Raw genomic sequence first — 17,339 nt, 5'->3', positions numbered from 1 at the left:
AAGAATTCTCTTGGGCCACATATAAAATACACTAACGACAGCTGATGAGTTTAAAAATTAAAAAAATCGCAAAAAAAAAAAAAAAAAAAAAAAAAAAACCAACCCCAAAAAACCCCCAATGTTTTAAGTTTATGCATTTATGTTGGGCTACATTCAAAGCTGTCCTGGGCCACATGCAGCTGCAGGCCGCAGGTTGGAAAAGCTTGGTGCAAGACTTGGGTCAAGGTTAATTTTTTGCCTATGGATAACTAACTGCCTTGGCACCATCTGTTGAAAGGCTAACTTGCCATCTGCTGAATGGCTGACTTTCATTTGCTGAATTGATTTGCATCTTCTGTGGTTGTATCTGCACCCGTAACTCATATGGGCCTATTTCTGTTTGGGTCTATTCTCCTCCACTGATCTACCTGCTGGCATTTTGATAGAAATTGTTAGGCCTGTGTATCCATTTGGAGAGAACTGACATCTTTGGTATGTAGAATCTTCCAAACTATGAACATGGTATGTGTCTCTGCTTAGATCTTAATTTCTCTCATCCACGGTATACTATTTTTAGCATATAAGTCCTTTATATTTTGCTAGTTTATATCTGAGTAATTTTGTTTCATTGTAAATGGTATTTTTTTTTTTTTTTTTTTTTGAGACGGAGTCTTGCTCTGTCGCCCAGGCTGGAGTGCAGTGGCACGATCTCAGCTCACCGCAAGCTCTGCCTCCCGGATTTATGCCATCCTCCTGCCCCAGCCTCCCGAGTAGCTGGGACTACAGGCGCCCGCCACCTCGCCCAGCTAGTTTTTTGTATTTTTTAGTAGAGACAGGGTTTCACCATGTTAGCTAGGATGGTCTCCATCTCCTGACCTCGTGATCCACCCGTCTCGGCCTCCCAAAGTGGTAGGATTACAGGCTTGAGCCACTGCACCCAGTCGTAAATGGTATTATATTTTTAATGTTACTGTTCACTTGTTCATTACCATTATATAAAAATAAGACAGATTTTTGCATGTTTATCTTGTGTCCTGCAACCTTGCTATACTCACTTATTAGTTCTAGCAGTTTTCTTGTACATTCCTTGGGATTTTCTTTATAGACAATCGTGTGATCTGGTTAGAAACAACTTTACCTCTTCCATTCTGATCTATATGCCTTTTGCTTCCTTTTCATGCCTTACTGCGCTGACCAGAACCTCCACCACTATGTTGGATAAGTGTGGTGACATGAATATCCTTGCTTTGTTCCCCCAGCCACAGGAGTAAAACACTGAGGCTTTCACCACTAAGAACGATGTTAGCTGTAGGTTTTATGTAGATGTTCTTTATCAAGTTAAGAAAGTTCCCCACTAATCCTATTATTCTGAGTTTTTAACATGAATGGTTGAATTTTGTCAAATGCTTCTGCTGCATCAAACATGAACATGTTATCTTCTTTATTCGTTAGCTTCTTAATATGGTAGATTACATTGATTAAATTTTTTTATTTTTGTAGAGATGGGTCTTGCAGTTCACCTAGGCTGGCCTTGAACTCCTAGCCTCAAGTGATCCACTTCCCTTGGTATCCCAAAGTACTGGGGATTACAGGCATAAGCCACCGTGCCCTGCCTTGATTGCATTTTTCCTTTCTTTCTTTTTTTTTTTTGAGACAGGTCTTGCTCTGTTGCCTAGGCTGAAGTGTGGTGGTGCCATCTCAGCTCACTGTAACCTCTGTTACCCAGGTTCAAGTGATTCTTGTGCCTCAGCCTTCCAAGTAGCTGGGAATACAAGTGTCCGTCACCACACCTGGCTAATTTTTGTATTTGTAATAGAGACGAGGTTTCACCATGTTGGCCAGGCTGGGCCCGAACTCCTGACTTCAAGTGATCTACCCGCCTTGGCCTCCCAAAGTTCTGGGATTGCAGGCTTGAGCTACCACTCCCGCCTCTAGATTGCATTTTGAATGCTGAACCAGCCTTGCATCTGTGGAATAAATGCCACTTGGTCACAGTGTATCATTCTTTATTTTTTTGAGACAGTCTTACTTTGTCACCCAGCCTGGAGTGTAGAGGTGTGATCATAGCTCAACGCAGACTCGACCTCCCAGGCTCACTCAAGCAATCCTCCTATCTCAGCCTCCCGAGTAGCTGGGACTATAGGCATGTACCACTATGTCCAGCTAATTTTTTTATTTTTTGAAGAGGGGTCTCACTATGTTGCCCAGTCTGGTCTTGAACTCCAGGGCTCAAGTGATCCCGATTCCCCTGCCTCAGCCTCCCAAAGTGCTGGGATTACATGCGTGAACCAGCACACCCAGCTGTATATAATTCTTTTTATGTATTGCTGAATTCTATTTGTAGACATTTTGTTAAATATTTTTTGCATCAAAATTCATGATGATGTTGGGCTGTAAAGGATTTTTTTGTACTGTCTTTACCTGGTTTTAGTATCAGGATCTAGGTTCATAAAATGAACTGGGAAGTTGTCCTTCCTCTTAATTTTCTGGAAGAGACTGTATAGAAATGTTAATTCTTCTTTAAACAAAGAATTCTTCGATAGAATTCTCTAGTGAAACCACTGGGCCTGAAGACTTCTCTTTGTGGAGTTTTAAAGCTATAAGTTCAATTTCCTAATGTTATAGAGCTATTCAAATGACCTATTTTATATCAAGTGAGTTGTGGTGGTTTGTGCTTTTTGAGGAAGTGGTCAGTTTCATCTAAGTTGTCAACTTCCTATGTGTAGAGCTGTTTGTGTCATTCCCTTCTTATCCTTTTGATGGCTGCAGGGCCTGGAGTGATACTCCTTGTTTCATTCCTGATGTTATAACTTCTCTGTTTTTTTGGTTAGTCTTCATAGAGGTCTGTCCTGGGCTCAAGGAATCCTACCATCTATCTCAGCCTCCCAAGTAGCTGAGACTACAGGCCTGTGCCACCACATACAGCATTTTTCTTTTTGTAGAAACAAGATTTCACCATGTTGCTCAGGCTGGTCTTGAACTCCTGGCCTCAAGCAATCTACGTGCCTTGGCCTCCCAAAGTGCTGGGATTAGAAATGTGAGCCACCACGCCCAGCTAATGGTTTTTTTTGTTTTGTTTTGTTTTTTTCCAGACGGAGTTTCACTCTTGTTGCCCAGGCTGGAGTGCAATGGTGCAATCTCGGCTCACCACAACCTCTGCCTCCCAGGTTCAAGTGATTCTCCTGCCTCAGCCTCCCTAGTAGCTGGGATTACAGGCATGTGCCACCACACCTGGCTCATTTTGTATTTTTTTTTTTTTTGAGACTGAGTCTGGCTCTGTCGCCCAGGCTGGAGTGCAGTGGCCGGATCTCAGCTCACTGCAAGCTCCACCTCCCGGGTTTACGCCATTCTCCTGCCTCAGCCTCCCGAGTAGCTGGGACCACAGGCGCCCACCACCTCGCCCGGCTAGTTTTTTGTATTTTTTAGTAGAGACGGGGTTTCACCATGTTAGCCATGATGGTCTCGATCTCCTGACCTAGTGATCTGCCCGTCTCAGCCTCCCAAAGTGCTGGGATTACAGGCTTGAGCCACCACGCCCAGCTCATTTTGTATTTTTAATAGAGACGGGGTTTCTCCATGTTGGTCAGACTGGTCTTGAACTCCTGACCTCAGGTGATCCGCCCGCCTTGACCTCCCAAAGTGCTGGGATAACAGGTGTTAGCCACTATGCCTGGCCAATACTGTCTTTTTATTTATTTATTTGAGAGGGAGTCTCACTCTGTCACCCGGGCTGGAGTGCAGTGGCCGGATCTCAGCTCACTGCAAGCTCCGCCTCCTGGGTTTACACCATTCTCCTGCCTCAGCCTCCGGAGTAGCTGGGACTACAGGCGCCCGCCACCTCGCCCAGCTAGTTTTTTGTATTTTTTAGTAGAGACGGGGTTTCACCGTGTTAGCCAGGATGGTCTCAATCTCCTGACCTCGTGATCTGCCCGTCTCGGCCTCCCAAAGTGCTGGGATTACAGGCTTGAGCCACTGTGCCCAGCCTTTTTTTTTTTTTAAAGAGACAGGCTCTTGCTCTGTTGCCCAGGCTGGAGTGCAATGGTGTGGTCATAGCTCACTGCAGCCTCGAACTTCTGGGCTTGAGTGATCCTCCCCGCTCAGCCTCCTGAGTAGCTGGGACTACAGGCACGCACTGCCATGTCGGCTAATTAAAAAAAATTTTTTTAGAGATGAGATCTTGCTATGTTGCCCAGGCTGGAGTGCAATGGCGTGATCATAGCTCACTGCAGCCTCGAATTTCTGGGCTCAAGTGATCCTCCCCCCTCAGCCTCCTGAGTAGCTGAGACTACAGGCATGCACTGCCATGTTGGCTGAATTTTTTTTAGAGATGAGATCTTGCTATGTTGCCCAGGCTGGTCCTGAACTCCTGTCCTCAAGCAATCCTCTTGCTTTGGCCTCCCAAAGCAGTGGGATTATAGGTGTGAGCCACCGTGCCAGCCTGTGTTGTCTTTTTGAAAGTTCTAGTGAAGCACAGACCTCATCTCCTTTTATGTTCCTTTACTTTGTCTTTTAATTATCTTAAATATGTCCTTTATGTACATTTTGAACCACAGGAGATACTGCTATGAGTTTTGCTTATGCTATCAAACATAATTCAGAAAACTCTAAAGGAGAAGGAAAGCCTATTCTATTTGGTGACAAATTCTTAGTTTTCCTTCATCTGAGAATATTCTGATTACTTCTTCATTCCTGAAAGATACATTCACTGGGTACAGGATTCCGGCTTGATGGTTTTCTTTGAGCACTTGAAGAAAAATAATTGTCCCCCTTTCTTCTGGTCTTTCTGGTTTCTGATGAGACCACTGTCATTCAAATTCTTTTTCCCTTATTGGTGAAATGTCATCTTTCTGTGACTGCTTTCAAGAATTCTCTCTTTCATTTTTAGAAGTCTAATCATATGTCTCTGGCATGGATTTCTCTGGGTTTATGCTATTTGGGGTTTGCTCAGTTTCTTGATTCTGTACGTTTATGTCTCTTGCCAAATTCAGGAAATTTTTTAGCCATTATTTCTTCAAGTACCTTTGCAGGCTGTTATCTTTCTCTGTTTCAGGGGATTTCAATGAAATGAATGTTGTATCATTTGTTATCGTCTCACAGGTCCCTGCAGCTCTATTTTAAATCCCATTATTTTTTTGAGACACAGTCTTGCTCTGTTGCCCAGGCTGGAGTGCGGTGGTACGATCTCGGCTCACTGCAACCTCTGCCTCCCAGGTTCAAGGGATTCTCCTGCCTCAGCCTCCCATGTAGCTGGGACTACAGGCACATGCCACCAAGACAGGCTATTTTTTTTTTTTTTTCAGTAGAGATGGGGTTTCACTGTGTTAGCCAGGATGGTCTCGATCTCCTGACCTCGTGATCTGCTCCCCTCGGCCTCCCAAAGTGCTGGGATTACAGGTGTGAGCCACCATGCCCGGCCAAAGCCCCACTCTCTTTCTTCTCTGTGGTCTGAATTTCTATTGTTCTGTCTTTCAGCTCACAGATTTCCTTCCCTGTCCTCTTATTTTTCTATTAAGCCCATCCACTGAGCTTTATATTTTGGCTACTGCAGTTCTTAGTTCTACAATTTCCAATTTTCATTTAGTTCTTTTATGTTGTCCTTCTCTTTGCTGACAGTTTGTTTCACTTGTTTCAAGTGTGTTCACAATTTCTCATTGAAGCATGTTTACTGTGTCTGCTGTAAAATATTTGTTAGATAATTTTAACGTCATCATCTTAGTGCAGGCATGTATTATTATTGTTCATTCAGTTTGAGACCTTTCTAGTTCTTGGTATGATGAATGATTTTCACTTGAAACCTGGACATTTTTGCCTTACATTATGAGAATCTGGATCTTATTCAACCTTTCTGTTTTGGCTGGCATTTTCTGACGTTGCGCTGGCAGGAGAAGGGGTATGCCATTCATTACTGCCAACTGGAAGTAGAAGTCTAGGTTTCTTTTTTCTTTTGAAATGGAGTCTCTCTGTCACCCAGGCTGGAGTGTAGTGGTGCGATCTTGACTCACTGCAACCTCCGCCTCCTGGGTTCAAGTGATTCTCCTGCCTCAGCTTCCAAGTAGCTGGGACTACAGGCATGTACCACCACGCCTGGCTAATTTTTTGTACTTTTAGTAGAGATGGGGTTTCACCGTGTTAGCCAGGATGGTCTCGATCTCCTGACCTTGTGATCTGCCTGCCTTGACCTCCCAAAGTGCTGGGATCACAGGTGTGAGCCACCGTGCCTGGCCTTTTTTTTTTTTTGAGACAAAGTCTCGCTCTGTCACCCAGGCTGGAGTACAGTGGTGCCATCTCGGCTCACTGCAACCTCAGCCTCCCAGGTTCAAGCAATTCTCCTGCCTCAGCTTCCCAAGTAGCTGGGATTACAGGCATGCGCCACCACACCTGGCTAATTTCCATATTTTTAGTAAAGACAAGGTTTCACCATCTTGGCCAGGCTGGTCTCAAACTCCTGACCCCAAGTGATCTGCCCACCTCGGCCTCCCAAAGTGCTGGGATTACAGGCATGAGCCTATGTCTGGTCAACGTCTAGATTTTTTACTTGGCTGATGTTGACACCCTATGGGAGGACACTCCCTGTGACTGACAGGTGTGGGTCCAAGATCCCTATATGGTCTCTGCTGACACTATGGTGGGGGTGCCTAAGTCCTGGTTCTCTACTTGGCCTTCTTGACACACCCGGGGGCGGTGTGGGACGCCTTGTTACAGCCTGTATTGGCGGAAGTCTGGGCTTCCCGCTCCATCTTTGCAGGCGTGGATAGGCGTGGCCGCACAATATCCCCTGTAGCATCTGGCTGGAGTAAAGCAGGTGTTGTCTACAAGTCTTCTGTCTTACTAGGCCATTCCTTTCCTGGTCCACTGACTAGAGAGGACAGGCTTTGGTTGGGGCAATTTGTGTCTGCCCTTACTGGCATTTCAGGTTTGCCAGCTTCTCCAGCACTAAGTGTGGGATATATAAGGTGAGAAGAAAACCTGGGAACTCACCTCACCTCCTCCACCTCCACCTCCACCTCTATGCTGTTAATGTTTCTGCCTCTTGTTAATAAGTTTCTAACACAAGGTGTAGTGGGGACAACAACTAATTTCCCAGTTCACGTCACTGTACCTAGAGGGGACACAGGAGCTATCAGAAAGGAGACCAGGGTGCTTCTGTGTGGCCCCGAAGTTAAAACAGCAGCAGGCCTCAGCCATGAAGGGTCCAACAGTTATCTCTTCAGTGGGCTGGGCCAAAATTACAAGGGGAATTGGATGCGTTGGAGCAGTTAAAAGAAACAGAGATTTCCTTCATTGCTTTCAATCATTCCCAAAGAGACCGCAGGTCCTGTAAGTCCTCGGTGTGAAATCAGTCAGTGGGGTCAGTTCTGACAGCAGCAGTGTGGACACTGCTACAGAGCCTCCACGAGACAGAGAAATGGTGCCATGTTTCTTTACAATGTTACTGCTCTACAAATGACACGGTCAGTAGGTCAGAGACCTTGTTAACTTTCTGCCTTACCCTGGCCTGAAATTCCGTTCTTGTCCACCTCCAAACAGCATAGGGTAGAGAGGGGTAAATTCACCAAGTCCTCGTACATAAAGTGCGCCAATCCTGGGACCATAAAACTGGAAGGAAAAGTTGGTCATTTATTCAACAGGAACTTTCCAAGGACCTACTCTGTAGACACGCTAAGTGCCTAGAGGCACACAGGAGAAATGCTCTGCGATGCACAGTGCTTCCTTGGGGCGCCTCTGAGGGTCACCCCTTTTGACATGCAGAGTCACAAAAGCCTTCGGGGCAGGGTGGAATCCCAACCTAGGAGGCAGCGCAGGTGCTAGACTCTCGTGCCCAGCTCTGTGGCAGGCAGCTCTCCCTCGCACATCATGTGATAGAATTTGTACAAGGATCTCAAATCATATGGATCACGGTTTAAAAAAAAAAGAGAAAGAGAATGCATAAATAGAGAGGAGTTGGAACCAGCAGTTGGCTGCGGCCTTTCCTGCAAATGATTCCACGTTTCCAACTGACACAATGCAGAACTCTGGAGTGCCACAGTGTCAGGCCACCACAGATACTCCTTTGGAAACCAGCTGAGGACTGGGCTTCAGAATTGAGTACTAAAAATATCTCAGGCCCTGGTAAGCTATCAGAAAGATGTGCAAAATTTTCAGAAGGGTCTTCACTGTTAACTCTTTCCCCCATACTCCCACCTTAAAGATAGCTGGTAAGTTTCTGTTGAGGAGCCGCATCTGAAATCACATTAGAGAAAGCAACAATTTCCTGTCCCCACATCTTCTACCCCACGCCCTCTGCATATGCTCTGTCCGCTGCAGACACTCGCCGCCTGTCCAAACCCCCTGCCTTACTTCCCTGAGATCTCGACGTCTCCTCCCCTAGCTTGGTCCACCGCCCCACCCTGCCCTATGTGGGTTGGGCACCCCCATCATCCCTGCCATGGCATTCACCTTGGCCTGCTGGCCATGTGGGGCTCCTCTCTTAAAGTTCCTGAGGACAGGGATCCCATGTTGCTCCTCGCAGTGCCCCCAAGGCCTGGCTCACAGCGGGCAGTGAGGCTTAAGGACCGAGCAGTGAACAGCCACTTGCGCAGCAGACTCTGCCCACAGAGGGAGGAGGCCTCTGCAAACATACCTTGTGGCCCACGATGGTAAGGAAGTCCACGCCCAGGTCCTCCACATCCACGCGCTGCTTCCCCAAGGCCTGTGCAGCATCTGTGTGCATGAGGATGGGAGGCAGCCCAGTTGCCACCCGTTCCTGGTTCAGGGCTTTAATGCGCTGACTGATTTCAGGGACAGGCTGACGGGGAAAGGAAACAGTTGAGTATGTTGCTCCGATTTGATGAAAACTGAATGACAGAAATCAGGAGTAGTGAGCACAGGCCAAATGTTATCAAAGTGAACAGAGAAATGGGAGAAGCCAGAGCTGGGAAACCTGAAACGCCATGAGTCTGAGCCGCTGTTCTTCCCCATGAGCTCTCCTTAAAGAGAAACAAAGGCTGACTCACCATGACAACGCCGGTCTCATTGTTGGCCAGCATGATGGTCACAAGGCGTGTGGTCGGGCGGACAGCTGCGAGGATGTCATCCACCTCTGCCTGCCCGCTCACCTTGGACACAGGGACAAAGGTGACCGCTGGGAAACAAACATGGGTACCGAACTAAGTTGCACAAATTGATTCCTCTCAAAATTGTATTCCAACAGAGCTTAACAAAACAGTTTTCTACAATTATAAAAGTAAATTGTTGTCCAAGTTCAGAAGACTATAAAGAAGAATATAAGCCGCCCATCATCATTCGCCCAGCGTCACTGTCGGGTGCTTCAATGTGAACGCGTCTTTAACGTGGCTGCAGTGGGTGAATCTGTGTCGTGGAACCTATGTGCCTTTCTGCTTCTACAGGGACCGAAGGGGAAGTGGCAACAGGGACACAGGCTCTTGCTTTAGGGGAGGGTCCTAGCACACAGCACTTCACTGCCATGTGCTCGGCACCCAGCCAGTGCTGATGAAGCCACTCCTACGCGCCAGGCGTTGCCCCAGGCACTGACAGTCTCACTACTACGGATGGAAAATGAGCAGAGGAGACGACATTATTTAGCTTTAGTCCTTTGAGTTTAAAATGGTGAAAAACAAATGTATCCACTGCCCGCTCAGGGTCCTACTGAAATGAAAGAGAAAACAGCCACTTCTCCGAATAAGAATCAAATCAAAACACCAACAAAGGGTATCTGGCCGGGCACAGTGGCTCACTTTGGGAGGCCGAGGTGAGCGGACTGCTTGAGCCCAGGGGTTCAAGACCAGCCTGGGCAACATAGGGTAATCATGCCACTGCACTCCAGCCTGGGTGACACAGTAACGCACTGTCTCAAATAAAAGGGGGAGCGGTGAGATATGTGGACTAGGAATTTTGAGGAGTCCCTAAAATGTAGCAAGATGATGGCATTAAATTAACAGTGAAGAGAATACTTAAAGGCATATCTGAAAGGATCCAGTGGCCATGCAAGTTCAGGGTGGACAGCGGGAAGCGCAGGGCAGGGGCCAGCTACCAGGGCCGGCAGAGGACAGTGTCCCAATGTCCGAGCACTCCCTGCTCCCGTACACCAAGTCAGCAGCAGAGGCACTGACCTCAGACTGAGACAGCGCCACACGCCCAGAGAGAAACGACAGGCACAAGGCAGGCTCCTTGTCTGGGGGAACGATCTAGAAAATGGGGAAGAGCTTGAGGCATCTGCTAGGGGACTCAGAGGAGCAAAGCAAAAGCAGCTCTGTCCAGGGAAGTCACAGAGAAAAGTGGGCGGGGTCCGCTGCCACTACCTTATGCAGCGCCCACTGTGGGTCCTCCCTTCCTGGGAGACACCTCCTGGGGAAACGCATTGAGAGTTGGAGATGAGCCCTCCCTAGCCCCTACATCAAACAACGAAATGCTTCCTCCATCCACAGGAACAATCCAGGATCCCCAAGTCCGAGGAAAAACCAGGATGAACAGGTAAATGACTGATTCTAGATCACACAGAAGCAATCCCAGGAACAGGAAAACTGAAATAATTCTAACTGGTATCTTCAGTGTGTGGAAAAGCAGGGAAAAAGGCAAGCGATAAAAACTGCCTGCAACTGTACTTAAAAGAGATAAAGTATGATGACAGTGGCTCATCACACAGAGAGTCCTCAAGATAACCAAGAGAGAAATTATGAAAAAGAACCAAAAGGAAATCGTGGAGTTGGAAAGTACAACCGATATGAAAAGTTCACTGGAAGGGCTCAAGAGTTTGTTGGAACTGGCAGAAAATACATTTACTCAACATGAAGGTAGATTTACAGAGATTATGAAATCCAAATATAAGAGAGGAAAAACATGAGAAAGATAAACAGAGCCTCAGAGAAATGTGGGACACCATAAGGCACCAAACATGGAAAACAGGAGTAGCAGAAGGGCAGGAGCAAGAGAAAGGGGCAGAAAACGTCTCTGAAAAATAACGGCTGAAAATGTCTCAAATATGATGGAAAACATTAATCTACACACCCAAGAGGCTAAATGAATTCCAGGTAGGATAAAACACAAAGACATTCACTCCCAGACACATGATAATGAAAATGTTGAAAGCCAAAGACAGAGAAAGTATCTTGAAATCTGCACAAGAGATTCTGTCTCAAAAAAATAAAGGGAAAAAAGGGCAGTGTAACTGTATATTGCTTCTCTCAACTGATTTAAAAGCAACTGTATAAAGTGACATGTATATAATTATTTTGTTAGGGCTATAACACAATATTTCATGAGAACAGCACAAAGGAGGTAGGAGACAGCAGAACTGTCTATTAAGGAAAAGACACCAGATGATAATTCAGATCCATGGAACAAATGAAGATAATGTGAAAAGGCAACTAAGAAGGTTACTCGAACAAAATCTATAAACATACACTTGTTCTTTCTTCCCTTAGCTTCCTTAAAAGACATGAAATTGGCCAGGGGCAGTGGCTCATGCCTGTAAGCACTTTGGGAGGCCAAGGCAGGAGGATCACTTGAGCCCAGGAGTTCAAGACCAGTCTGGGCAACGTCAGGACACTTTATCTGCACAAAAAATTAAAAATCAGCTGGGTGTGATGGGATATGCCTGTAATCCAACCACTAAAACAGCAGTGGAAAGGACATCACTGAGCCCTCAGGAGGGTGAGCTATAAAATGGGGTTGTGATGTGACACGAACTCCAGCCTGGGTGACAAGGTGGAATCTTGAAAGAAAAGAGAGAGGAAAGGGAGGGAGGGAGGGAAGGGAGGGAGGAGGAGGGAAGGGAGGGGAAGGGAGGGGAGGGAAAAGGCAGGAAATTAACTAAAATGATATTTGTGGCTGGGTGCATGGCTCATGCCTGTAATCCCAGCATTTTGGGAGGCCAAGGTGGGCAGATCACTTTAGGCCAGGAGTTCAAGATCAGCCTGTCCAACCTGGAAAAATCCTGTTTCTACTAAAAATACAAAAATTAGATGGGCCTGATTGTACATGCCTGTAATCTCAGCTGCTTGGGAGGCTGAGGCATGAGAATCACTTGAACCTGGGAGGTGGAGGTTGCAGTGAGCCAAGATTGCACCACTGCACTCCAGCTTGGGTGACAGAGCAAGACTGTCTCAAAAAAAAAAAAAAAAAAAGATATTTGTAACAATGCACTGTTGAGTTTGTAACATATATAGATGTAACACCCGTAACAATAAAAGCACAAAAAAGAAGAAGGAACAGAACTGTATAGGAGTAACATTTCTACATCTTTCTGGAATTAAGTTAGTATAAATCTGAAGTAAATACTGATAAGTTTATACGTATATAGTAAGCCCTTGATAACTACTAAGGAAATAATTTAAAAAGTGAAAAAAGCACTAATGAATTTTGATGTTAAACTAGAAAATATTCGTTAATGCAAAAGAAAACAGTAAAGGGGGAAAAGAAAACAAAAAATATATGAGACATCTAGAAAACAAAAAGTAAAAATATAGGTGGTAATCCAACTATGTCAATAGTAACATTATGTGTGAATGATTAAACAATCTAATAAAAAGGCAGAGGTTGCCAGACTAGATTTAAAAAGAACTGGCCAGGTGCAGTGGCTCGCGCCTATAATCCCAGCACTTAGGGAGGCCAAGGCTGATGGATCACCTGAGATCAGTTCAAGGTCAGCCTGGCCAACACGGTGAAACCCCGTCTCTACCAAAAATACAAAAATTAGCCGGCCATGATGGCGGGTGCCTGTAGTCCCAGCTACTCGGGAGGCTGAGGCAGGAGAATGGCTTGAACCCAGGAGGCGTAGGTTGCAGTGAGCTGAGATCGTGCCACTGCACTCCATAGCCTGGGCGACAGAGTGAGACTCTGTCTAAAAAACAAAACAAAACAAAACAAGAAAAGAATCTACAGGAGACCCATGTGTCCTGCTCAGGGCTCTTGGGGTGGGCCTAGTTAACCTTCCCCAAAGGTGACTTTTCCCTTTTCGTATTATTCACATCAAAGATAAGTCTTAGATGCTGTGTGATGTTCAAGCAGTTTATTCTGGCAGCGCTCTTACAAGATAGCTAGCAGGAGCAGGCAGGTGGCAAGGGTCAGATACATTCAGGTATCATGACTGCCTGACCCGGAGGGTCTCTGTCCGGAGAGCATTCTCAGAGTTTCAGGGATTCTTCCCCGTTCTTATCTTGTATTTAGTCCAGGTCATTTATCAGGTTTCTCTTCCGTAAGGGAGTTAAGCTATTTTGGTAAGGGTAAGCTTTGTATTTATGGTTTACGAGAGTTCCATCTATGCTGAGGTGGTCTTACCTCCTGGAAATTCCCCAGCCAGGGCTGGAAATCCCTAGGCCATGTTGCGTCATACCGCTAACTGACACACAGTGTCAGCCCTGCAAGACGTTTGCATGGGCCTATGGCTATCATTAATCTTAAAGCCACAATATGTCTCTTACACTGTATTACAACATGTCAGATTTAAAGACATATACGGATTAAAAGTAAAAGGATGGAAAAAGATATTTATGCTAGCAGCAACCATAAGACAGTTGGAATGACTATACTTACATAAAATAAAAGGGACTTAAAAAAAGTTACTAGAGATAAAGATGGACATTTTATAATGATAAAAGAACCAGTTCATCCATAATACATAACAAATATAAATGTATATGCACCTAACAATAGAGCACCAAAATACATGAAGCAAAAGCTGACAGGTTTGCAGGGAGAAACTGATTAATAGTGTGATCAACTATTAATCAGACAACCAATTAATAATAGCAGGATCATTCAAAATCACATTTTCAATAATGGATACAACAACTAGGCAGAATTTTAACAAGGGAACAGGGAACAGAAGACTTGACTAACACTATAAATTAAGTAGACCTAATAGACATCTACAAGACACTCCACCCAACAACAGCAGAACATACATTATCCTTCAGTGCACTTGACATATACTCTCAGATAGACTATATGGCTAGGCTACAAAATAAAAAAAAATAAAGAATTTAAATCAAAGTATTTTCTAGCTCTTAAGGAAGAAAATTAGAAATCACTAGCAGAAAAAAAACCTAGAAATTAAAAAAACATATGGAAATTAAACAATACACTCTTAAATATCTAATGGGTCATAGAAAAAAATCACAAGGGACACTAGAAAATACTTTTTGAGATGAATGGAGATGAAGACACAACATACTAAAACATGTGGAATGTAGTTAAAGCAGTGCTTAGAGGGAAATTTATATCTGTAAATGCCTACATTAAAAAAGAAGGTACAGGCGTGGTGGCTCACACCTGTAATCCCAGCACTTTGGGAGGCCAAGGTGGGTGGGTCACTTAAGGTCAGGAGTTTGAGACAAGCCCAGCCAACATGGCAAAACCCTGTCTCTACTAAAAATACAAAAATTAGCCGGATGCGGTAGTGCACACACCTGTAATCCCAGTTACTTGGGAGGCTGAGGCACGAGAATTGCTCAAGTCTGGGAGGTGGAGGTTGCAGTAAGCTGAGATTGCGTCACTGCACTTCAGCCTGAGCAGTAAGACTCTGTCTCAAAAAAAAATTTTTTTTCAAATCATAACTAAGACACCTTAAGACACTGGAAAAAAGGAACAAATCAAACCTAAAACAAGTAGAAAGAACCTATTTATGCCTAGTGTTCCATTATTGGAACGCTAAGCTTGTGGGAGTTATTTATATCCTACTGCTCAAGGTTATTGCCAACGTCTGATTTTTCACACACAAAAAAACTTGCAACCTCCGGCATAAATGGGTTAATAAAGATTGGTGTAGAAATTAATAAAATAGAGACTACAAAAATAACACAGGAAAATCAAAAGTTAGTTCTTTAAAGAGTTTAAAAAAGATAAATCTTTAACTAAATTGATCAAGAGAAAAAAAAGAATAAAATTACTAAATTGATCAAGAGAAAAAAAAAGAATAAAATGAAAGGGATATATAAATCTTACAGAAATAAAAAAGCATTACCAGAGACTACTATAAACAATGGTATGCCAATAAAATTAGGTAACGAATGAAATGCACAAATTCCTAGAAGGACACAAACAACTGAAAATGACTCAAAAGAGATACAGCCTGTACAGACCTATAAAAAGTAAAGAGACTGAATCAGCAACTTGAAAATTCTCCACAGAGAGAAGCCCAGGCCCAGATGTTGTCATTGGCAAACTCTCAAATATTTAAAGATGAATGAAAACCAAGTCTTCACAAACCCTTCCAAAAAACAGAAGAGGAGGGAACACTCCCCATGATTTATATGGGGCAAGTTTCACCCTGACACTAAACTAGACAAAGACACCACAAGGAAACTACAGACTAATACCTCTTATGAATACTGACAGAAAAATCTTCAGCAAAATAATAGTGAACTAAATCTAAAAACATATGAAAAGGATTAAATGGTTTAACACCCAAAAATTAGTTAAGGTAATACAACATTACAAACCGAATAAAGAACAAAAACCCACATGATCATCTCAATAAATGCAGAAAAAGCATTTAACAAAATCCAATACCCCTTTCATGATAAAAACACCCAACAAACCAAGCACAGAAGGGAACTTCCTCACCCTGATAAAGGCCATCTAAAAACCCACAGCTAACAGTATATGAAATTATGAAAGAATGAATGCTTTCCCTTACAATCAGCAGTAAGATAAGGATATCCACTTTGGCCACTTCTACTCAACATTGTATGGAGGTCCTAGCCAAGGCAATCAGACAAGAAAATAAAATTAAAGAAATACAAGTTGGACAACAAGAAGTAAAACTATCTCTAGTTGTAGATGATATGACCCTCTATATAGAAAATCCTAAGGAATCCATTAAAAAACTATGGAAACTAACAATTAGGCTGGGCATGGTGGCTCACGCCTGTAACCCCAACACTTTGAGAGGCCAAGGTTTGGGTGATCACCTGAGGTCAGGAGTTCGAGACCAGCCTGACCAACATGGTGAAACCCCGTTTCTACTAAAAATAACAAAATAAATAAGCTGGGCATGGTGGTACATGCCGTAATCCCAGCTACTTAGGAGGCTGAGGCAGGAGAATTGCTTGAACCCAGAAGGCGGAGGTTGCAGGAGCCAAGATCATTCCATTGCACTCCAGCATGGGCAACAAGAGTGAAACTCTGCCTCAAAAAAAAAAAAAAAAAAAAAAAGACTAACAATTAGAACTAATAAATTCAGCAAAGTTGCAGAATACAAGAGTAACATACAAAATCAACTGTACAGTTGACCCTTGAACAATGTGAGGGTTAGGGGCATGGCGCAACTCATGCAGTTGAAAATACGTGTCTAACTTTTGACTCCTCTAAAACTTTTTATTTTTATTTTTATTTTTTGAGATGGAGTCTTGCTCTGTCGCTCAGGCTGGTGCGTGGTGGCACCATCTCAGCTCACTACAGCCTCTGCCTCCTGGGTTCAAGTGATTCTCCTGCTTCAGCCTCCCAAGTAGCTGGGATTACAGGTGCCACCATGCCCGGCTAATTTTGTATTTTTAGTAGATGGGGTTTTGCCATGTTGGCCAAGCTGTTCTTAAACTCCTGACCTCAAGTGATCCGTATCCCCTTGGCCTTCCAAATTGCTGGGATTACAGGTGTGAGCCACCACACCCAGCCAGCTCCCCACAAACTTAACCAACAAATAACCTACTGTTGACTAGAAGCCTAAATGATAACATAAGCACTTGATTAACACATATTTTGTATATTATATATTATATGCTGTATTCTCACAATAAAGCTAGAAAAAATACTAAGAAAATCATAAGGAATAAAAAATATATTTACTATTAATTAAGTGGAAGCAGATCATCATAAAGGTCTTCATCTTCATCATCTTCACAATGAGTAGGCTGAGGAGGAGGAAGAAGAGGGGTTGATCCTAAAGTCATAGAGACAGTAGAGAAGGAGAAAACCCACATATAAGTAGACCCACAGAGTTCAAACCCATGCTGTTCAAGGGTCAACTACATTTACATATATTAGCAATGAACAATCCAAAAGTGAAATAAGAAAACAATTCCATCTACAATAGTATCAAGAGAATAAAACACTTAAGGATAAATTTAACAAAAGTGCAAAAAATCCTGAAAATTGCAAAAATTGCTGGAAGAAATTAAAGTAAATATAAAGACATCACATGTTAATGGATTGGAAAACAATATTGTTACGGTAGCAATACTGACCAAATTCATCTACACATTCAATTCAATCCCTATCAAACTCCTAGCTAGACTTTTTGCAGAAATTAACAAGCTTATCCTAAAATTCTTTTGAGATTTCAACATGCAGAATAGCCAAAACAATATTAAAAAATAACAAATTTGGAGAACTCCTACTTTCCTATTTCAGAACTTACTATAAAG

The 17,339-nt window shown here is 43.7% G+C and overlaps 1 protein-coding gene across 3 annotated transcripts in view; it reads right to left on the bottom strand.

Annotated features, from left to right (window-relative positions):
* The window catches only part of SCLY (selenocysteine lyase), a 40,783-nt gene that overhangs the window by 10,265 nt on the left and 13,179 nt on the right, over positions 1-17,339 (bottom strand). For 2 of the 3 annotated variants that reach the window (XM_009183452.3, XM_017947126.3), the window contains exons 5-7: positions 8,973-9,100; positions 8,600-8,764; positions 7,469-7,575 (exon numbers count right to left, since the gene is read on the bottom strand). In XM_009183452.3, coding sequence (XP_009181716.2) covers positions 7,469-7,575; positions 8,600-8,764; positions 8,973-9,100 — 400 coding nt within the window. Of the gene's footprint in view, positions 1-7,468; positions 7,576-8,599; positions 8,765-8,972; positions 9,101-16,761; positions 16,827-17,339 lie in introns of all 3 variants that reach the window. The other variant, XM_021924202.1, reaches the window with a different exon arrangement.

The sequence above is a fragment of the Papio anubis genome, chromosome 10 (assembly GCF_008728515.1).
Source record: "Papio anubis isolate 15944 chromosome 10, Panubis1.0, whole genome shotgun sequence".
Lineage (NCBI taxonomy): Eukaryota > Metazoa > Chordata > Mammalia > Primates > Cercopithecidae > Papio > Papio anubis.
This window is presented reverse-complemented; position numbering and strand designations above follow the sequence as displayed.